At 39.1% G+C, this 24,191-nt stretch overlaps 1 protein-coding gene across 1 annotated transcript in view; it reads right to left on the bottom strand.

Annotated features, from left to right (window-relative positions):
- The window catches only part of PSD3 (pleckstrin and Sec7 domain containing 3), a 560,881-nt gene extending 536,922 nt beyond the window's left edge, over positions 1-23,959 (bottom strand). Inside the window, 1 exon segment of the mRNA XM_074287446.1 lies at positions 23,323-23,959. Within this exon segment, the coding sequence (XP_074143547.1) occupies positions 23,323-23,697 (375 nt within the window). The 5' untranslated portion in view covers positions 23,698-23,959.
- Positions 23,960-24,191: the final 232 nt, after the last annotated feature.

The following is a 24,191-nucleotide window of genomic DNA, read 5'->3' as shown; positions in this document are numbered from 1 at the left end:
TCCTTCCTCTTCTCTCTGTCCTCCTTTTCCTCCCTTCCCCCTTCTTTCCTCTTCCCTAATTCTTTTTCCTTGTCAAAAATATGGACATATATTTTAATCTGGGGGGCCAGGCTTGAGAGCTTAAATGCACTGAGACATTTATGGGTTATAAAAGGCAAAATAAATTGAGATTAGAAAACTCAATTTAAAAAGGATACCAATTCAAATAAAACCACCATTTTTCCTTCAAAGTCCCAACAGCAAGCAACCAGTCAGCCAAGTTAGTTTTCCCTGGAGTATAGGAGTTCAAATGAAGTGTCTAACATCATTTCAGGAAATGTTTGACCTCAGTTCTCCTTAAACCTAGGTCCTTTATCCTTCAGGTGACAAGGAAGCCCAACAGCATCTTGTCCCCTTGTGTGGCAAAGGAGTAGCTCTGGGTTCCTTAAAACCTTGTCAGCAGAGCAGAAGCTCAAGCAGATGATACTGAGTGGAAAAGCTGCAAGTATTGACCTTGACATAGGTACAATGTCCCTATGAAATAGGGACATGCATTATTTATACACAATCAACACAGGTAATAAATGCCAGGTATGAGACTTGAACCTGCCCTTTCCTGACTCCACAGCCATCTTTCTAGCCTATACCACACTGACTCTTTGAAGATTGAAGATTTTTAATTTTAGTGATTCTTGAACAAGTACTGTGACACAGAGGAAATTCAGTCTCTGACAGGGTATGAGTATAAACTGATGAAACTACAATATTTTCAACTAGCATTGAAAATATATACATATAATACATATGTCCTTGTGGAAATGAATCCATTGTGCCCATCTGCCCACATACAGAAAAACATTAATAGCCATCCAAAATGAATTTCCAATTCTTATCAATAATAATTATTATTAATATAGAGCATTAAGCTAGGTGTCATGGTGGATAGAGCATAGGACCTGGAATCAGGAGCAGTTATCTTCTGAGTTCAAATCTGGCCTTAGACACTTACTAACTATGTGATTCTAGGCAAGTCATTTAACCCTGTTTGCCTCAGTTTCCCCATCTGTAAAATGAGCTGGAGAAGGAAATGGCAAATCACTCCAATATCTCTGCCAAGAAAACCCCAAATGAAGTCATGAAGAATAAAACACTGTCAAAAAATGACTGATGATTCGGAATAAAATACCACCCAGTTCTTAAAGGCTCTCTTCAAATTGGTTTCAAACTTTCCTTTTCCAGCTTCGTCTGATTGCTACTCCTCTTTGTACATTCTGTGTTCCAGCCATGCTATCATCCTGTCCTCCCCTGACTGCATTTGTGCTCTTCATCCCACAGAAGTAAAATGGCTCAAAGTAATTCCTCCCTCCTGCTGCTTTTATCCTTCTCTGACCTCTTCTATAAACCCATTACATCCAACTCGTATGATAGTCATTTTAGGACGTATTATATGTCCCTGCTAGGCTCTGCACTCCTTGAGAGAGAGATTTTTGCTTTGCTTTTTATCCTAAGTGCTGAGTAACCCACATTCAAATTCCTGAAGGATTTGGGACTTTGTCATTGTAAGGAGCACATGGCGTGAAAACTTAGGCTAGTCAATGACAGAGGTCAACAAACTATAGGGCAAAAGCCGGCCTGTTGACCTATATTTGTACTACCTGAAAGCTAAATATGATTTTTAAATTCTTTTTCCTGATTTAGTAGAATTGTCCTAGGCAAACAAAGATTAGATAACTTTCTGGATGTCACCAAAAAACCCTGCACATAGTAGGTATTTAACAAATGTTTGTTAACTTAAACTGAATTGTATTTAATTCAACTAAAATTTTAAAATATTAAAAAATATTTTATGAGTCCAGAAAATATGAAGTAATTTGTATTAATGACATTCCTAAAAAATGGAGACATTCAAGCTAGAAAATTTAACTTTGATTAAACAAACAAAAAACCAAAAGTGGTAATTAATATTTTGGGAAAGAATTATTCAAATGGGTTCTTTGAAGTCAGGACAAAGTCCTAGTGACTTTGATTGCCTCAAAACTAAAATGTATGTCTATATTTGGGCAAGGAAAATGATCCAGTTCCATAATGCAGTTCATTTTTAACACCTTAATTAAATGAATGTTCATGGAATAGACATTCTGGTTGGTCATTTTTTTCTCATTAATTAGAGTTCAATTGACCTTTTTCTAGTGATGATGGAGCCTCCAAAGAAATGAAGATTTAAAAATCCAAAGAAAAATGTACTACAGTGTAGCATAGTAGAAGGGAATGGTTTACAAAACATTTCAATTCCTTTCCATTCAATTTAATTAAAAAACATTCATTAAGCTTCTGCTGTGGGTCAAGCATTTGGTTAAGTACTTAGACTAAAAAGATAAAACTCAGTTGAAGGAATTTCCTCAAAAAACTTATATTCTCTGTGAATAAGCAACATATAAATAAATAAATGAACACAAATTATAAATAAGCTAGTGCAAAGTAATTTTGAGTGGGAAGACACTAGTAACTGGGCCAAGTAAAGGATAAACTTCATGCAGAAGATGCCATTTGAGCTGACCCTTAAAGAGATAGCAATAAGTCTTTTCAGTTGAATCTCATTGTTAGTGACCCCTTTTGGGGTTTCCTTACAAAGATACTGGAGTGATTTGCCATTTATTTTTCTAGCTCACTTTCCAGAGATGAGGGGGAAAGCATTTTTGAGGCTTGGGGATATTATGCAAAGCCATAGTGCACGGATTGTTGAGTATTAGCAAGTTTGTCAGTTGGGCTAGAACATGGAGTCAAAGGGAGAGGGGAAGGGGGAAGTGGAAAGATAGTGGAGATTGAACAAGGCTTCAATGCCATTGCCACAGAAAGGAGTTTCTTTTTTATCCTAGAGGCAAGAGAGCTTCTTGAGCAGGGACGTGACACTGTCAAGCCCGTGCTGACAATTATAGGGAAAAACTCCCAGAGGAACCTGAAAGGGGTGGGATTAAAAGCCCAGGTAGAGAGGTATTGGTCTTGATGAAGAGGATTGTTTTATCACTGATGGGCTGAGCAAGGCAGAGAACAGAGGAAGGATGTCAAGGGATTTTGAGATGTAGAATAGGAGAAGGAATTCACAAAGGACTTTCATTTTCTCAGTGAAGATCTGTGATTTGTTTTAGTTAATAGCTAAAGCCCCTGTTAAACATGAGCTCCTTGAGGGAAGGGACTATGTTTTTGCCTTTCTTTGCTATCCAGTGCTTAGCACTGTGCTAGGCACATAGTAAGTGTTTAATGTTTATTAACTGACTGACTTGAATACCCAATCCAAAATACTTTTAATTGCACAACTTTGGACTTCTTTACGAAAACATAAATAGGCTATATTCTATATTGGTGGAAAGAATTTTCTACCAGCTAGATAGATGATGGCAGCTAAGGTAGCAAGGTGGAATGATGGGCTTGGAATCAGGAAGATCTGATTTTTAAAAAATTGAATTTATTTTTAGAGGGTATTAGGATTAAATGACTTGCCAAGTCTCATAGCTAGGAAGTATATGAGGCTGGATTTGAATTTAGGCCCTTCTGACTTCAGGGAAGATCTGATTTCAAATTCATTCTCATGTTACACTACTTGGAACAAATCATTTAATCTGTCTGACTCAGTTTACTCATTTGTAAAATGGAGATAATAACAGCAACAATCTCTCAGGGTTTTTGTGAGGACTAAATGAGACATTTATAAAGTATCAGTGCCAGGCACATAGCAGGTGATATATAAATATTTATTCTTCCCTTTTTCAGAGTGGGAGTTCCCTAGGTAATTATTTCATATTTGCATATAACAACAAATATCTGCATACCACTTTATATTTATCAAACAATTTTCATATTCATTGCCGCATTTTGCAAAGTCACAGACTATTAGAAATGAAAGTTATCTAGTTCAACTCCATCTTATAGAAGAGGAAAATTAGAAGGAAACCAAATAGTATCTTTTTCATCCACTTTGGGTGAGACTCTAATCCTTTCTCCATAGTAAGGACATCAAAAACATTCTACAGTCAGACACGGTTGCATACACCAATGGTCCCTTCAAATGCCATAGCCACAGAGAAAAGTATCTTTTTTATCTTAGAGACAAGAAAACTGTTAAAGTTTCTTGAGCAGGGAAGTGACACTGTCTGGTCTATGCTGAGGATTATAGGGAGACTGAGAAAAAGAAATTGCCAGCATTTGGAATTTCTGGGTGACTATAAGGCTAAATGCCAACAGGATATCTGCTCAAAAACCTGTACCAATATGGGGAGGAGAGGGCCATCAGGCTGCCCAGGGAGGGGTGAACTGGTCCAGGTCCAAGTAGAGCAGGTCAAAGGGTCCAAACCAATCAGAAGTGGGATTGGGCTCATGAGTATACTCTTGTTTGGGTGAGACAGGACCATCAGTCATCATCATCATTTCGTCGTCATCATCATGGACCCTGGAGTCAGAGCACTTTGTGCAGTGACTCCAAATGCCTGGGTTATCTGTGAGACATCCCTCATCCTTTCCAAGGAAAGGATAGTCTGGGAGACAGAACAGTAATCTCATGGACTTGAATCTGATCCAGACCCACTTTGGGCCAGCAACAAGTGATAGAACTCAAGGATTAGGACTCAGGAAACAGACACTTTCTGGTAAAATGAGATATGTATTACAGACTTAAAACACCCTCATTATTAGCCATCAATTAAAGTAAACCACAGTCAGACTAGGTGAAGATAGCACAACAGTCCCCACAGAGTCTCATGGCATTTTCTTCATGTTGACTCATTTCCCTCCATCGTAGCCAGCTCTGCATCCACTATGGCTGTGGAAGGTAACTCTCTGAAGTTTGTCATTTGGGGATGTCTGATTAGTCCTGGAGTCTGCCCATTCCCTTATCTATTCAGCTGGCTATAAATATCTCCCTCTGCGAGAAGCTGTCAAAAAAGGCAAATGAGTGATGTTAGTGAAGGAAAGTAGACATTTGGGGAGTCTTCTTGATGAGGATAAAGGGAAGAAGAAGGATTTTGGTTCTCTAACTTCAGATTCTACATCCTGCTCCCCAAGTGTGAGGACTGTCAGAAACCAACAATGGGGGTCTGACACAGTTGTCAAAACCCTGATGAAGGTTGCTGTCTGAATGGGAAAATAAAGAAAAGAATGTAGACAAAAACAGATATTAAGTTCAATAGTTTTTAAACATTAAAAAAAAATAACAAAAACTAAATGGTAGGCCCATGACAGTATGAAGTAGGATTGGGCAAGAAGGTCATTTTCTGGCTCATATGTTTGCCGTCATTTAAGAAGAAAAAAAACAAACAACCAAACAAACCAGAAATATAATCTTTATCAGAGATATTAGTTGAAATGAATTCATCTCCCAGCCCCCTTCCGCTATTCTTTCATAGTGTTCCCTGACTTTCTGCAGCTGTGAAGTACTGATCTGACTTCTGTTTCATGAGTCCTTCCTAGTCCAGGGGATTTGTTTATCTTGGTAAACTCTTTTTTGAAAAAGTATTAGTTTTAGGAAGAGCTGGTGGCAATAGTTCAAATGTGACCCTCAGACACTTACTAGCAATGTGGCCCTAGGCAAGTCACTTAGCCCTGATTGCCTCCAAAGAAAATAATTTTAAATTATTTTTTAAATCAATAAGCATATTTCTTCCTTTCTCTGCCACCTCTGGTGGAAAAAGAAAACTCTTGTGACAAATATGCAGTCAAGCAAAACAAATTCCCATCTTAGCCATGTCCAAAAATGTATCTCATTCCGTGTATTTAGTCCTGGTGAATGCTTTTGCATGGCCCTACAAAACATTAGGGTTACTCTTATGATTAAGACTTGGACCAGACCCTTCTCCTTCAACCCTAGTTAAAATCTTGACTTTGAAGATAGTCAATTGCTCTTAATTATCATCAGTATCTATAGTAGCACTGATTTGGAAGAGATACCTATTTATCTTCATACCTGGTGATAGGGAAAAAGAGAATTCAAATCTCGGGTCTGTGACATAAAGCAAAGGCCTTTAAAAAATGAAAATCTTCTAAAGTAGGCAGTGCAGCGACTCCTGATTCTCTTGATCTCTCAACTATCTTCAAAATAGGAATTGTGCACAAGAGAAGAAGAGGGCTTTAAGCCTTCAGATGATGGTACATTCACTAGCTCTAAATTGTTGTGTCCTTGTGGTTAGATAATGTTTTATACAGTGGCCAACATTTCCTGGCGCTCTAAGAAATGATATTTGAGTAGATTTGAGGTAGAAAGATAGGCAATCCCTATGGGATATGTTCTTCTCACTCTCCTCCTATATTTGGAGAATGAAATGGCAAATCACTCTAGTATCTTTGCCAAGAAAATGCTAAGTGTGGTCATAAAGAGTCAGACATAATAGAAAATAACTATATATACTATATATATTATAATTATAATAATCAAACTCCTATACCATCCCTTGGTCTTAATTTCTTTGTTGGAGACAACTGTGATAGAAAGAGATCATAAATCCAAACAAAATCTTAAACTTTCAACAACTCCTTGTAACTTTTGTGGGATGAGCCCATTTAGTAAGTTTTAAATAAATCAACAGAGACAAGAGTACCTTTTAAGTGTCTGTCACACTATTGAGTTCACTCCAGTATACTCAAAGAACAGTCATAGGGTGCCCTGATTATTTGCTTCTAGTAGTTTACATGCAAATATCAGGAAATCTTTATAACAGGCCTATAGGAGACCATTCATTTTCATTTGTAGCTTCAAAGAATTGCACAGGGGAGCTATTGCATTTAACAAGAACTATAAATCTTGCCCAAGTTGTGGGATCTTCCACATTAGGCTATAAAAGCTGAATGAAGCAGTTCCCGCAAGATGCTTAGCTTGTAATAATAAAAATAACTGGCATTTATACAGCACTTTAAAGTTTTTAAAGCTCTTTACATATATTATCTCATTTTATCCATACAACAATCTTGTGTGGTAAACATTACAGGTTTTATCTTACATTCTAGCTATTACCTTAGAGATGAAAAATGAGTTTTAGATAGTTTCAGTGACTTACTGATTTTGGGCTGCACAGCATCTTAAAAGTTATCTAATCTGACCCCATTTTATAGAGGAGAAAACTGAGGTTTAGAGAGATTTGGTAACTTTTGTGAAGCTTTACTGCGGGCTGAGTGTCAGAGCTTGGAGTGGAACCTTGGTCTCCTGATGTTAAAGCCAGTGAGTGACCTTCATAAGCAAACCCTTGCCCACCTTTCCGGTCTTCTGACATCTTAGTCCCCAACAGGTATTCTTCATTACATTGACACTGCCCTCCTGACTGCTCCATCTCTTGGTTCTGGCCATTTTCCATGGCTCTCTCTCCTGCTGGGAATTCTCTCCCTTCTCCACTCTGGCTACTGACTTCCCTGGCTGCTTCTAAGTCCCTTCTGAAGGAAGCCTTCTCTAACCTCTTCTAATTTCAGTGCTTTCTCTTTTGTTTATTTCCTATTTATAGCTTGTTACACACACACACACATATATATATATATATACATATACATATATATGTGTGTGTGTATATATATATATATGTATATGTATATATATATATATATATATATATATATATATATATATATTTGCATGTTGTATTCTCCTTTCAATTGTAAGGGACTCTTTTTGTATCTTTAGTGCTTTACACAGTGCCTTGTCCACACTTAATAAATGTTTATTAAATAGGATTAGTGCATTTTTTTCTATGACACATGATAGCTAGACATAGAATTTGAACTCAGATCTTCTTGAAAGCTGACCACTCAACAAAGTTTATTATGAGCCAGCTACTAGACTAAGGACTTGGGTTACAAAAAAAAACAAACAAAAAAAAAGGTCCTCATATTTCAATAAGGAAGACAGGAAGATAATATGGGAATGAAATCATATTTATGAGATACAGACAGAGGGGATGAAAAGCCATTAATAGCTAGGGAGTGGGAAGGGTGGAGAGGGAGACTTGGAAAGACCTCTTGCATAAGGTGGAATTTAAACATATTCTTCAGCAAGGAAAGCCAAGAAGTGGGAATGAGGAAGGGAAAAGAATATTCCAGACATGGGAGGATGCCCAGTGAAAAGTTATAGTCAGGAGAGAGAATATCTTATGTGACATAGAACCTCAAGAAAAGAACCATTTAAAAAAGTATTCTTTAAAATAATAACAATAACTAGCATTTGTATAGTGATTTAAGGCTGCAAAGTCCTTACCATATCATACCGTACTTACCATATATTACATTATATATCATATCTTTCATATTATATTAATTATATATCAGGTTCCATGAGCTCTTTCTCCTGTTCCTGATTCAAATGACTTCTAAAATCTAATTCCTTCAAGTAACTGGCCCTTCTATTCCCCACCTATTCAATCTCAGATTAATTATTTAACTTCTCTAGGCCTTAGCCTCTGTAAAAAGGGATGCTTAGAAGGAGGGAAGGCTTCAGCAAAGAGAGAAAGGAACTAGCTATGGTAATACTAAAAAAAAAGGAAGAAAAGAAATGAAAGAGGTTCATTGAAGCATTATTTTAAAGCATAGAAGAAAAGAGAAAAAAGTTCAGAAGGAAACATAGATAAACAGGACAGCTTTGAAAGTAACATTAAAATTACATATATATACATGTTAAAAGCAAGTTATATATAGTAGAGATTCATGGATTTACATATGTTCTTTTTCTGTTTTGTGTTGCATGTGGAAAATATTTTCTTTTTGATATTCATCACTAATAGAGAAATAATAAGATTTTTAAATAAAAAAACCTAAATTTTAAATTTTTCTTTACTTTCTAAATTTTAGTACTTTTCTGACTAATGGAAGAAAAATAGTCACTTCTTCCCCAACTCCCACCACATTTCTCTTTACTTACCACTTTTTTCTGTCCCTACAAGCAGCCTCATGGAGCATTGGATAGAGGTCTTGCCCTGGAATCAGGTGGACCTCAGTTAAAATACTGTCTCTAATAGTTGTGGGACCTATAACCTCTCTGAAACTCTGTTTCCTAAGAGCTAAATGAGGGAAATCATACCTATTATATGTGCCTTAGAGACTGTTGTGAAACTCCACTGAGATAATATATGTAAAGTGTTTTGTGAACTTTTAAGAATTGTCATTTAATATTATTAATTAATGCAGACCTTGAAATTATGAAGTACTTTGAGTTATAAACAACTTTATTCCCAATTACTAAGGGTGGGAAGTAGTGAAAATATAATTAAAAAATGAAATGATTTGCTCAAGAGCTACTAAGTCTCAGAGATGAGAGAGCCCTTATGACTCCAGATTCAATTCTCATTCCGCTGTACTCCACAAACTCTAAGAGATTTGTTTGCATAACAATCATTTTACTTGTTCATTTGATTTTTTTATTTTATTAAATTTTGCTCATGTATTTAGTATTTCCCAAATGTGTCTTTCCATGCTTGACTTTGCCTGTCTTACAGTTTACCCTTACTAATTTAGAGAAACATCAGAAGGTTTGAATGAACTGATGAAAAATGAAATGAGAACATAAGAAAGCTATGCATTAGGACTATAATAATAGAATATATTGTTGTTGAGTGATTTCAGCCATGTCTGACTCTTTGCGATCCTATTTAGAGTTTTCTTGATAAAGATACTGGAATGGTGTGCCATTTCCTTTTCCAGCTTATTTTATAGATGAGGAAACTGAGGCAGACAAGGTTTAATGACTTGCCTATAGTCACACATCTAGTATCTAAGGTCAAATTTCTCTCAGGTTCTCCTAACTCCAAAGCTTGTGTTCTATTTACATGCTACATAGCTGCTGCTGTAGAATATATGCAAAAAGGGAGTATATCAAAAAAGGAAGCAAAACGGAGTAAAAGTAAGCACCAGTTTTAGTCCTAGAGGATGATGAAAAATATCTCTTCTCCTGGCTAAGAAGTACGGATTTGGGGTAGTATGTTTACTTGGACAGACTAGATCATGGTATCAGTTGTTTTTGTTCAGCAGTTTTAAGGGACAGTTCATTTCTGAGAGCAGGGAGGTTGAAATGACTATAATAGAAAAACAAAATGCATTAATAAAACTTATTTTTAATATATTTCAACTGCACAAAGGCAGGAGTCACCACATCTTTTAAAACTTCCTTTGTACCACAGCAGCACCAGGTCATAGTATTAAATAAAGCTATTTGATAGTGAAATAGAGTAACCTGTAGCTCATCAAAGCTACAATCCTTGTATCTAGTTTCCATAAATAATTACTGATTGGATTTACATAATCCCTAGTCTTCAAAGAGGTGAGGGCACTGAACAAAGAGACTTGAAAGCATAGACAAAAACAAATAGCATCTATGATTAGTTTTCACAGTAGGAAAAAAAGAGGGAGAGAAAAGGAAAGAATTTATCTACTAAAAAGTTAACGAGGAGCAAAGAGGAGAAAATGTCTATCTAGTGTGTAGTATGAGCTTTAATAAGATGAGTAAAACTTATTTTCTCATTCAAAAGTCAAGAATACCACTGTGGTAATGTTGGTTTATGAACTGATTCTGGATTAGAGATAGGCATTTGGGGGCACTGCTCAGAAAGATTATCTGAAAAGTAGATCTAAAAAACAACATAACCACTTCTAACTAAGGAGAAATAGTACAGTGATCCTTTGGAACAGCTGCTTTCCAATCCTTAAAAGCATCAACCCAAAGCACCCGAGAAAGAACACATTTTTTGAATAACAACATCATGTGAAATTCATGAACTCCAAAATAATTTAGTATTCCATTCTATGTTGGTTTGACCCCTGGTTGAGGCTTATGATAATTTATTTATTTATTTTACTTTTGTTCCCAATAGTATTCCCCCCCCCACCAAATACATGTAAAGATAGTTTTCAATATTCATTTTTGTAAACTTTGTGTCCTTCCCTTACCCTACCCTCCTCAAGACAGCAAGCAATCTGATATAGGTTAAATATGTGCAATCCTTTTAAACATATTTCCATATTGCTAAGGACATTTTATAAATCTATTCTCTGCAGCTAAACAGTCAGCTCTGAGTGAGGAGTGGATGAGCTTCCCTGTACTTAGTGATTTAGGAATTCGAAAAGGATGCCCAGAAGAAAGTGATTCATTCACAACAAAAACTCAAAATCCTAAAAGAAATGCAGACTGGCCGGAACAACTGAATCAGTCAACAAGCATTTATTGAGCACCCAATTACATACATGGGCCCAGGGAAATATGTGTGTGTGTAAATGATACTTAACATTTGATATTATATTATATACATCCTATATATATATGTGTACATTATATATACATATGTGTCATGTCATATAAGGCATATATGTTCTTGTCTCTATAAAGTAATGGGACTTTGGAAAAGGGTTTGGAAGTTTTGATTTTAGACACTTTCAGTGTCTTTAGACACTTTCAACACCATTATAGATTGTCTGCTATTTGGGAAAATTAGCATCAGAAAATAATAGCTCTAGAGCTAGAAGACATTGCTGAGATCATCTAGTTCAATCCCTTCATTTTACAGATAAGGAAACTGAGGCTCAGGGAAGTTAAGTTGACTTGATCAGAATCACACAGAAAGTAAATGACAGAAACAGATTCTGAACCCAGGAGTGAAGTAATGTGTCATTAACTGTGTTAGGAAGTAGGAAATAGGTGTACAAATTTCAGTTTTATCACTGAATCACTGGATAATTTGGGCAGCAACTTTAATATGCTAGGATTCAATTTCTCCATCTGTAAAATGGGGGAAATATGATAATGTCTCTTTTATCCAGGTTCACTTAGGAATGGATGAAAAAGCATTTCTGAAGTACTTATGGGTTAAGCACTGGGGAAACAGTTATCACAGTTCCAATTCTCAGAGAGTTCATATTCTAATAGGGAAAGACACTTATCCAGTCAACCTTAATGATCCAGAATATGGCTTTGAACCAGGCAGGAATTTTAAAAAGGCCTCTTAAAGCCAAAAGAGATGTCACAGAGTCCATGTACTTCCCTGATAGGAGGACCCTTCGGGCTCTGTACTCAGAGGCTTTTGTTCTGACTCCGGACACAAGTCTAACAAGGTTAGTGATCCATTTTTTGCAGCTCACATCAGATCAGAAGCAGCAAATGAGAAGTGATTTATGTCTTATGGTAGTGAAAGAGGGGAAGGGCTATAGAGGGAATGTACTAGAGGCAGGCCCATTAACAGCAGAGAGAAGGGAAAGCTGATAGTCCGATAGTAAAAAGGCAGACAATAGGAACAAATTGATAAGAAGCAGACACAAGATTTAGGCAATTATGAAGAGAAACAGAGTAAAAAAAAATATCATGGAAAAATGTATGAACAAACAAGATGAAAGGCTGGTCAAGTGGAGAAAGTGAGGGATAATAGATAGGCAAGCCATGTGCCCCATGGATCTCTTCTGAAGACAATGGGAAGAGAAAGCAAGGAAGGTCAGGTGAAACCCTTGGGCAAATTTGTGGGAAAACAAGAGCTACACAAAATGATCAGGCACGGATGGGTTGGGAATATTCCTATTTATGAGATATTGGAAACACCGGAATATTATTGTTTTTATAGAAATACTTTTGACCACAAATTGTCAAAAATGGAAGTTAAAAAGTCATATAAAGAGATAAATAAGCTTCAGCTATTTAAATAGCTTACTTTTACAGGATAACTTATTCCCCCCCAAATTCCCAAAGAGCCTTGGGAATAGCAGTCACCCCCTCTCCTCACCCCTACCAACCCAGTTACTCTGCAGACATCATCCAGAGGAGCAATCCTTGTGCCTCACTGACCTGTAAATTGCCTCTGTGGGTACTGGAGCTTTCAGCTTCTCAGTAACTATAAAGTCCTGAAAATCCTAAAAAAGAAAATTCTCGACACCCAAGTCCTTAGCATTGTCAGATGGTTTTACAATAGAAATCATGATGATTTTTATTAATGGAAACATCTGCTTAAAGAAGATGTATTATTATGTATTTTGCCACTGGGCTTTTCTATGTGACTTGCAGCTCAAACCTCCAATACATGTCTACCCCTATTAGAATTTGAGTTCCTTGAATTTTTTATTTGTATCCCCGTGCTTAGCATAAATGCTTTTTCATTCATTCGTTCATTTCACTCATCCATCCTCACTCCTCACAGCAACCGTGACTTCACCTTTAAGACATAATACAAAAGTCCTATGAAGATAACGTGGGCTCTGGAAATGAGACAAGTATGATTGCTGGAACATCTCGCCTCAGTAAATGATGTGCTTGTTGGATTTAGCAACTAAGGAGTTAATGTCAAATCCCACACCAATACTAAGTCCTGAAAAACGAGAGTTGCATTCCAAATAAGTTGACTAAATATAATCACAGGAAATATGCACAACGAGGAGGGCAGCCAAAAAAAGAGTCAGGAGCTGCTGATTACTTTATAAACTGATTTTAAAAATGCCGAATTGCAACTGCCAGACAATGCTAACTATATGCAAGCCCTATCCCTTTTTTCCCCCCTTTACTTTTGAAATAGTTCTGCTGATGCTGGTTTTTAAGTATAGTGAATTCAATAGAACCCAGAAATGGTTCAAGGCAGTGGTGCCTGTCTCAGCTCTGCCTACTTTTAAACATAGTGAAATTCAGCCCTCCATAGCTACATAATATTGCAAACTATATAAAGCCCCAGAAGCCTGAAGGGAAGCTGGAAGGAAGTGATTGATAGGTACACTATATAATCAAATATATGCCTAAGAACCTTTGTATTTGAGTGAATTCCATATTTTTATTTTATTTTTATACTCACTAGGAAAAAATGTTCTGAGAAATGAAATTTCATCCATCATTGTAGCCAAATTCTTCTTTAAACTTTCCCAAATCATGATTTGGCTTTCAGGTACTGTTTAATTATAAGGAACATTAAGAAATAGTTCCTTCTAGCCTGAATTTAAAATTGCTTTCCTAATCCTGAGAATATTATAGCATCACTTTCTGAAAAACAAAACAAAACCTAACCAGCTTTTTCCTCCAGCTCATCTGATACCCTGTCATCGTTTTACCTACCCCATCTAAAACCTTTCAAAAATGCTGTTGGAAACTATGAATAGCTCAGTTTGCAATTCATATGTTAGATAATAAAAATATTTTATTATATTATATTATTTTGTTCAGAGAGATAGATAAAAAACCAAATGGAGGAAAATGGTAGATGTAGATTGATATTCTACTCCTAGCTAAAAACAAGAGGTTGAAAAATTGATACCAATTTTTTACTCTATAATTTTACACAAATGAATTATTGATTGGGGTGAAATGATGTGTATTTTTGCATGTACCCAAACACAAAGTAAATTCTTCTCCCTTGTAGTTTTGAAAGGCAAAGGTCTGATTGACTAATGCTACCCTTCTTTGTAAATTTTGGACTTTCTGAATTAAAACTTGCATAAATATTACCAGAAGTTGCTGATTATCATTATTGCTGTTGTTTCTGCTTCTCTTCCTCTTCCTCCTTCTCTGAAAGTACATTGACTACTCTTGGGCTTGATTCCAATGCTGATCAGTACAAAAGCTTTCATCTACTTTGTTCTTCTGACCAAGGCGATCTTGCCCCTCCTCGGGCATCTTGGTAGCCCTCCATTCCTGAGTTCACCATACTACTACAAGGCTTGATTGACACAGATATCTGATAGGCCTTACTCAGAATTCTTAAGCTCAAGTGATTCACCAGCTGCAGCCTTTCCAGCAGTAAACCCTATAGTCATGTGCCCGAAGTTATTCTTAAAGATTTAAAAATTCTTACTCAGGTCTCGATAGCACAGGAATTATAGAAGCTTTTGTCTATGCCTTAATTTTTTTTACAATAGCTTTTTATTTTTCAAAATATATACAAAGATAGTTTTCAATATTCATCCTTGCAAAAACCTTATGTTCCATATTTTTCTCCCTTTTTTCCCACTTCCCCCTTCTCCTAGAAAACAAATAATCCAATATAGGTGAAACATGTTATACCTCAGTTTTCAAAAAGAGAAAATCCCTGACTTCCTGCTCTGAAAATCAATTTTAAATCATTTTCCTATAGATAGTAATACCTTTATTTGCTGGAAACTTAAGTTTCTTAAGCCTTGGATGCATTTTTGCAACTAGAGATATAAATGGATTGGGACGAACATGGAATCATGAAACTTTAGCCCTGGATGGATCCCTCCAAAATTCTTATTTTACAATTGAGAAAAGTTAGAGAGAGCAAATGATTTGCTCTCGTTCACAAAGAAATTTAATGGCAGAGACAGAACTAGAACTGTGGTCTCTTGACTTCCAGTCTAATGTCCTTATTTAATATTCTCACTTTTCACCTCTGATGTAAAAGCCAACTAGGAGGAGACTGGAGATGTGAAAAGCTTAACAATTATTCTGCAGTAGCATCTTTTTGACAGCGGGATACAAAGGAGTATGACATAGAGGGGAAGAGAAGGGGGATGTGAGGATCTTGAGAGAAGTCACAGGATGACCTTTTGGAGATCACTATGCTATCTTTTATTACTGTGGAGTCATTTTTTCAGTCGTGACCAACTCTTTATATCTCCTTTTTGGGGGCTTCCTGGGTAAGGATATTGGAGTGGCTTGCCATTTTCTTCTCCAGATCATTTTACAGATGAGGAAACTGAGGTAGACAGAGTTAAGTGACTTGCCCAGGGGCACACAGTATCTGAGGCCAGACTTGGACTCAGGAAAATGAATTTTTCTGATTCTCAATCCAGTGCTCTACCCACTACACCATTTAGTTTTCATTTATTCAAGCACTAAATCAAGACATCTGTGTTGTGATTAAGAAGACAAAAATGCTAAAAAAAAATACTTTCTAGAGCAAATTAAGGCTGGTTTCCCAACCTGTTATAAAATATTCTTCATGGTACTTTTATTTAAACGCCTACTCCTTTTACAATTACTCTAAGTGTATTTGTGGCTATTTTCTTTGGCTCTAGTTTCTTTTGAAAAATTCAAAAGTGTGCATAGGAGGTTTAATGTAAAGGCACCCTTCTATGCATTAAACAAAATTGATCCCAACAAGAAAACAAGAAAAGCCTAACAGCCTCTTGGGGGGTGAAATGCTTACCTAGATGAGACAAGTTACTTCTTTAATAGGGCTAAATAGTCTATAGGGTCAACAAAAGAATGGTTTCATTCAACTAAAAATCAGGTCAGCGAAGGAAAATCCTTCTGTGGAGTTCTGTTTCTATGGCCCAATATAGTGCTGATTTCATGGCCCTGGAGTCCTAAGGGATATGTGGAGTTCTTTAAGGAAATTTGGTATTAAAGGGGACCCTAAGTAACATCACCATTACAGAAGCAACATTGACTGTAACAGCCTTGGAAAGGTGACTCATTATGACCATGAGACCATTCCGATGCTTCTCTTTTACCTTGACGATAATTTCAATCAAATGTCATTGTAATAATCTAATTAGGTTTTAGAACATTTCGCCTTCATTAAACTATCAATCACTCAAACATTTATTAAGCTCCTATTCTACGAGCCAGGCACTGTCCTGGGACTTTCAAGTTGAATATAATAGAATATTTGATTTAGGAGGGCCATAGTATGATTATAGTGGGAGGGGCACTGGACTTGAAGTCGAGAGTCCCAGCTTTGAATCCTCCAGTAGAAATTGCTCAGTTGTATAACTATAAACAAGTCCTTTATCCTCTCTGGGACTTAGTTCCCTCATCTATAAAATGACAGTAGTGATATCAGAAGCAGGATTCGAATATTGGTCTTCCAATTTTGGAATTTCAATATTGGCTGAACCACTACTTCTGGCCTGCCCTGTTACCTCTAACTTTTATTTATGGTGAGAAAAATGGGCTTCAGAGGAATGAAGAGATGGACCAGAAGGGCCAGGACTAACTGCTAGGTCTCCTGAGTCCCGGGTCCTAGCTTTGTCTACTATCAGTGACTTTCTTTTAAGGAGTTAGACATACTTTTAAGAACACACACGCCAAGTGTTAACCACACTCATACCTTATTCTTGATTTCTCACCATCATGTCGAGGTAACCCTCCTCCTTAAAGGATCTGCTATTGAAGTATATGTATTGGCTGGAAAAGCCAGAGTATAGATGTAGGGACAAATGATATGTCTTTCATCTGAGACCAGTTTAGCTAAGTTTGGAGAGGCTCCAAACTTGGCTTTGGAATGGCAAAATTTTTTTGCAAAAGAATAGAAGGGACTGAAACCTGTTTTGGTGCAGTATTTATACTTGTGAAATTACAGATCACTGAAGTGACTATTTTTAAGAATAGCCCGTGAAGGCACATAGAGTCAAAACATGTCTGGAGTCACCTGGTGAGATTCTGTACTACAATTTGGATTGCCTAGTCTACAGCACTACTGGGCAGATCAACAGTGTTGTCATTTGGTCCTTCTGAATTCTAGTTAGTCCTCTTTACATTCACCTCCCTGCTGCCATTGTCCTTTGTCATTCCCTGGAAGTTGGAATAAAACTTACAGAGGTAAGCTAGTCATTTGGCTGAGACAGGAGTGAATACAAGGTACCAAGAACAGAAAAGTCAAATTTTGAGGAGAAAAACATTGGTCTGAAGAGGGGGGCCACTTGAGGTTGCTGGGTTATTTTTTTTAGGTTAGTTGGGAAGGGAGAGTTTGGAAAACATGAAATGTAAGTAATGCCGCACTGTTGGCTTAGAAACAAAGATGTATTATACATAACTCAGCTTGTTCATAAAAACTCCATACTTGGTATATTTAGATGTATGAAAGCCTAGATGATTCAGGAAAAATGATGCTTTTTTTTCTCCTCCTGATTTTATAGGGAAAATGCAGAAAAGTCTTTGGAAAGATTTTTGACATTTAAAAAATGAATTTCTTTGACTTTTCAGGTTTTCACATTTCCGGCTCAGAGCCCAAGCCAAGGTACAATAATTCCTTTTTTCTTTTCATAGAATCAGCAGGTCGAGAAAGCCATAACATGGAAGGTGAGTTAGACCCAACGCAGGGATTTTCACCATTATCAGCAATGACATAATCCCTTATACATATACAGAGAGAGCTTTCCAATTTACCAAGAACTTTAATGTATATTTAATCACTATAACAATTGGTCTCCTTGCTGTTTTCCAAAAAGTCTGGTTGACTATTTGCTTACAAAGTTACTTCTGTCTGGTGTGCCCTTTCCTGTTTCATCTTATCAGATTCTTAGACCTCCTTTAAGATCCAGTTTAGGTACCAAACCCTCCATGAAGCCTTCTCTGATCTTTCATTTGAAAGTGATTTTTCCTTCTTATGACTTAACAGAACATTTTGTACCTTTTTGATTCACTTGTCACATTCTAATGCATACTATTATATGTATTCATGTCCTATCTATCCAATGAGATGGTAAAGTCTATGAGAGTAGAGCCATCTTTTAGTAATTCTATGTCATTTACCATATTAAGAGTTGAGTATTTGTTCAGTTGAATTGAGTTGAGTGGAATATCTCTATGGAAGTTTTTATCCATTTTTTTTTTTAACACTGCAGGAAGTGAGGCTCAGAAAAGTAAATTACTCACTCAAGGTCACACTGCTAGTAAATGGCCAAAGTTGAGAGTAGCCCACAGATATTCTGACCTTTCTCTTTTCATATTTAGACTACACTGGGCAGCTGGGTGGTACAGTGGATAGAGTGCCTGGCCCAGAGTCAAGAAGTTTCCTCTTCTTGAGATTAAATCCTGAGCAAGCCACTTAACTCTGCCTCAGTTTCATATATAAAATGAGCTGGAGAAGGAATTGAAAACCAGGATCTTTGACAAAAAATCCCAAAAAAGGGTCACAAAGAATAGGACGTGAATGCAAAGCAGGAACAACAAGAAATTGAATAATCTCCAGAAAGTTATAATGGCATGTCACTGAGCCGCAATTCTGTGGATCTCTAAAACCTGGATCAAGCTACCACCAGAAGCAAATGGGGTAAACATAGGCAATTCTAGGTTACTAAGCAGAATTTCCTCTACTTCTCCAACCATCACCCAGTAAATATATCCAGAAATGTGCACATCCCCAAGCCATGGGGAACTACTAACTGTTTTCAGGAAGCCCCAACCCAGGCCTCTGCCACAAAATCATTGAAGGAGATAATTCCATTAACTGCATTCACTCTTTAGACCCCTCAAAGGGAAGTGGATCATTGCTTTTCCTTCTTTACCCACTCTTCTCTAACAAAAAAGCAGAAAATCAGCCATTTTGGATAATGGCACCCATAGGGAGACAGAGCTTTGATATACGATTCAAACTTTTCTGCTTAGAAAATTGGCATGGGGAAATCAGTCCTACAGTACTTGGAGGGTCAGAAACAGGGGTTCTCTGTCCTATAATGATGCTCCTGCTCATGGTTATTCATACCTTAACAAATATCATCCATCATGAATTCTAGAGAGCAAGGTCCTTGCAGATTCCTGCTGGGGAAATCATATTCCCCACTACTCATGCATTACACACATAACCAGAAGTTCCTAAACACCAACTTTTGAATCATTTTGCTATGACTCATGTAGCTAAACTCTAAAACAATGAAATAAGAAGCGCATGTCATGCTCCTAAATTAATCTCACCAGTCTAAAGGGCAGGGTAACGACCTGTGGTTCGCTATATCCACTAGTTCCAGTCTCATCATACTGTGTGCCTGACAGAATGTGTACCAGATTTTGGGCACTTTTGGCAATTTTGCTAAGTTTTTCAACACTCCAAATGGTTACGAGCTTGGAGCACGGTGCAGCTGGGTGACAGGAGAGGGAAGATGCAAAGTGTTGGATCATCTCCATTGTGCAGAAAAGGAAACTGAGGTCAAGGGAGTGGAAGGGAGGGCTCATATAGCCAAATCAATGGCAGGGCTGAGACTAGAACCCAAGTCTCCCAACTTTCAATCAAGTATTCTTTCTATGAATTAAGGGAAGCTTGAACATGCATGAGGGCAGAAATGCCCACCCAGTGCTACTACTAGAGACAATCACAATATCTGGCCAGCAAGACCCGGGACTACTTTTCTGTCTTCTCCTCTAGTCCAGGAGTTCTGAAGCCCATGGGCTCCCAGGGCATTGATTCATGGATATCAGGATGGGAAAAATTACACTTTTATTTCCGTTAACTCTTAACTGAAATTTAGCATTTTTTTTCAATTATTCTGAGAAGGGGGTCGTCATCCTTCCATAGACTTCACCAGATTGTCAGAGGAGTACATCACACACACACACACACACACACACACACACACACACACACACATACACATTCTCAAAGATTAATAATCCTGGTCCCATCATAATCCCTCTGTCTTTCCCATGATTCCACAGACAAGTAAGGGGCTTTCAATGAGACCAGATCAAAAATGGTATGACTGTACCTCTCATTCTGGCTAGCCTTTTGTTCTGGCTGGCAAGCCTAATGCCTAGTGCCTCCAGGACACACACACACACACACACACACACACACACACACACACAAGTCCTACCCTTTCTAGGTCTCTTTAATCAGATATCTTCCCTCATTAAAATGTAAGTTCTTTAAGGGCATGGATTATCTTGTTTGCTTATATATTGCTTATATACACATTATTTAGCATTTAGCAAGGTACTTTGTGCCTTGGACATAGTTGCTGTTGTTCAGTAGTTTTCTATGCATCTGATTTTGTGGGGTTTTCTTGGCAAAAATTCTGGAGTGGTTTGTCATTTCCTTCTCCAGGTCCATTGCAGATGAAGAAATTGAGACAAACAAGGTTCAGTGACTTGCCCAGGATCACACAGCTAGGAAGTATTTGGGGTCACATTTGTATTCATGAAGACTAATTTTCCTGCTCCAGACTTGGCTGTGCTCTATCCTTTGCCTCACCTAGCTGTCCCTTGTTCATGGTAAATACATTAAATTATGTCTGTCTATCTGTTTGTCTGTCTCTATCTGCCTATCTATCTGTCTATATGTAACTGTCTTGTCCATCTATCTGTCTTTCTATCTGCCTATCTGTCTATCATTCATCTATATATCTGCCTGTCTGTCCACCTATCTGTCTGTCTATCTATCTATCTACCTATCTAGCTATGTCTGTCTATCTATCATCTGTCTGTCCATCTGTTTGTCTATCTGTCTATCTATCTATCTATCTATCTTTCTGTCTGTGTCTGTCCATCTATCTGTCTTCTGTCTATTGTCTATCTATCTGTCTGTCTTTATCTATTATCTCTCTATCTATCTATTCCCTGACCCAGACTTTCATCTCTTTTCTTTCCATAAAACATGTCCACTGAACCAGTACCTTATGTATGCATGGAAAGCCCAGAATTCTCCAATCCAGGCCAGAGGGGGGGGGGAGGGACAGTTATTTAAGAAGTTCCCTCAAAATAAATGGTTAAATTAAAAACATGGCAGAAGGAGGTGCTAATTAGCCAAACTCAGGAAGGAAAAGAGGAAAGGAAAGAAAAGTAGTTCTGAGGATTTTTGTTGAAAAGCTGGAGGAAAAGAGAGATTAGGAAAGGAAGAAAGGGATTTCTAGTCACTAGAATAGTTTCCAAGTATACAAATCACTGCTGGGCCTGCTCCTGCCCTTCACCAATAATTCTCTGTCACAGTGAGTGTACCATTTGTCCCAAATCCCTGTAGGAAATGGGAGACTCAGAAACACAGATGGAATGTAAGTTATTTTTCAAAAGGGAGACTCTAAAATGCTTTTTCCCCCTCAAGGCCGGCTTTAGACAGGATTGGGGCTCCCAACCATTCAACCATGTAAATACAAGTAACCTACTCTCCCAGAAAAGAAGCAATTATGAGGTGAAAGGAGAAGGTAAATCAGCAGTGAGCTCTGAACTGGCCCAAAATGCTGACCAAGCCAAGCCTACTTCCTGCTCCAAGCAGAGAACAGCTTAGCTTTCTGCTGTGATTTCCCCAAGGGATCCCGTGACATCAGTTTCCCATATACTGCAGTTATAACCTCAAACGCACCCATTCTCCCACCCCTCCCCCACCTAAACCATACACAAACAGAATGGGGGTATCTCCAAAGCTTTGGGAAGAATCCTCTTTCCTTTGCTTCGGCCGATGCAGGATTGAGCTATGGTCTCAGAGTTAGAGGCGAGCATTGCAATACAGGGGAATCAAAGGCGAATCAAAGGCGATCGATAGGAAATACCGACAAAAAAGATGTTTAAAAATGAGTCAGGAGGAGGCAAGACTACAGCATGAAGGAACTCTGATCCACTGCCCCCTCCCTTACAGGTGAGGAATATCTGTGACCCAGGCTCCCTGACTTAAATCCAACGCACTTGTAAGTCATGGCATTGCCTTCCTGAAACCTTTGAGAACAAAGGAGAAACAATGAGTGCCCTGTGACCCAGAAAAGGCAAAGTATGAAGTGTGATGTCAAAACGAAGTATTATCCAAAGTTATCCAAAGTCACAGTTAGACAGCCGGTCAATAAAAATTATTGAAATGCTTATTATATGCCAGGCCCTGTGCTAAGTGCTTGGGATACAAGGAAAGGCAAAGACATCCCTGCCCTCAAAAATGTACCTTCGAATTGGACAGACCACGTGCAGAGGACTCTACAAACTGCAGATGAGAAAAGAGAGGGCGCTAGGATTAGGGGGGCTTGGGAAAGAGTTCCTGTAGAAGGTGGGATTGGTAGAAGGAACTTGGGAGAAGCCAGAGGAGGGAGAACATCCCAGTCATGGGGCAAAGCCAGAGAAAATGTCTGGAGACGAGAGATATTGGTTGTTTATTGAGGAACAGCCGGGCGGCCAGAGTTACTGCACTGTGGAGTAATTTGTGGGCTGGGCAGAGGTGTAAGATGTAAGAAACTAGTTCTTGTGGAGGACAGGGAGAAGCTTGCTTAGGAAGCCGGAGGCTCCGCAGAGACAGACTTGAGATATGAGAGGAACAGGCTCCAATTCGGAAAACCCTTTCAACTCGAAGGGCTCCCCCGAAGGGTTCCTCCATCTAGGCTGAGCCCCAGCCGCCCCAGCCCTGTCCCAAGGCTGGTCTAGGTGTAGTGCTGAGCTGTATCAGATGCAAGCCCAGGTATGACTGTAGCCAAGGAGACAGCTGTGAAAGAGGGGAAGAGATGCTTCTGTTGTGCGGGAGCGTGGGATCTGCTTGTAGTAATGAAGACCTGAGCTCAGATCTTCCTTTTGACTTCCTAGCTGTGTGACTTGGCATGTTCACTCACTGCCTCTGGGCCTCCATTTTCCCATCTGTGAAATGAGTATGCTGGACTCCAGTTGCTTCCAGCTTTAAATGGATGCTCCCACAACCTGCCCGCCCCCAGCTCAGGTTTCTGGGATGAGGAGTTAGTAAATTCTGGCAGATTACGTCTCAGAGGCTTTTCAGGCCTTCTTACCTTAAGCCGGGGGGCGGCGGGGGGTGCTGGGGAAATCCTGCTGGTCTGCACCCAGGGGCAGTACCTGTGCTGCTCCGCTCTTACTGCCGACACCGGGGTGCTGGCTCCTCTTTTACCATTCCTTGGCCCCGCCACACAGCGGCCCCGACTCACAGCTGGAAGCTCCTCGTGCTGCTCTGGACGTGGGACGGACCTTCCAGCAGCATCCGCACGCGACTGCGCGGCCTTGGGAGCCCTGCCACAGGTAGCTGCCTGCAGGGCCGGGGGTCCCGGAGCGGCCCTGGGCTGGGCATCCATGCTCCACAGGGCTCGGGGAGCGGGAAGGACAGAACAGGGGCTGCAGTGTGTGAGAGAGCCACTGGTCCCATTGCTCATCCCCAGAGCCGGACCGGGAAGGCTACTCGTCCTTGCCTGGGGCTGCCTGGATCCCTGAGGAAGCAGAGCCTGGGCTGGCAAGAACTGGGACAAGCGAGCCTTCCTCAGGACTGGATCTCTGGCTTTTCCCTCTTCTTCCTCCTTCAGCAAAAAGCAGCTGAGTGCAGCTGCCCCCTCTGCCCCATGGCCCTCTGCTGGCAGTGGCCCCCGGGGAGTCCCCCCCAGCCCTCCTGTGAGCCCGAGGGCTTGGCTGGCGGAGGGCTCCGTCCTGGGACCTCGGGAGCCCTGCTCCTTCACCGCTCCTCCCCGGGCAGCTGCTGAGGCTGTGGTTGTGGCTGGGGCTGTGAGTGCTGGAGACTGGGCGGGAGTTCGGGCAGGGGAGGGCTGCAGCTGGATGAAGAGGAAGGAAGTTTTCATCTGCTGCTGCTGAGACTGCTTAGCCATTTCCTCCAAGGGGGTAGGGCTGGTCCTTGCTGGGGGCCGGGATCAGAGCA

Source organism: Sminthopsis crassicaudata, chromosome 2, assembly GCF_048593235.1.
Source record: "Sminthopsis crassicaudata isolate SCR6 chromosome 2, ASM4859323v1, whole genome shotgun sequence".
Lineage (NCBI taxonomy): Eukaryota > Metazoa > Chordata > Mammalia > Dasyuromorphia > Dasyuridae > Sminthopsis > Sminthopsis crassicaudata.
Note: the sequence above shows the minus strand (reverse complement) of the source record. Positions and strands in the feature narration are given on the sequence as shown.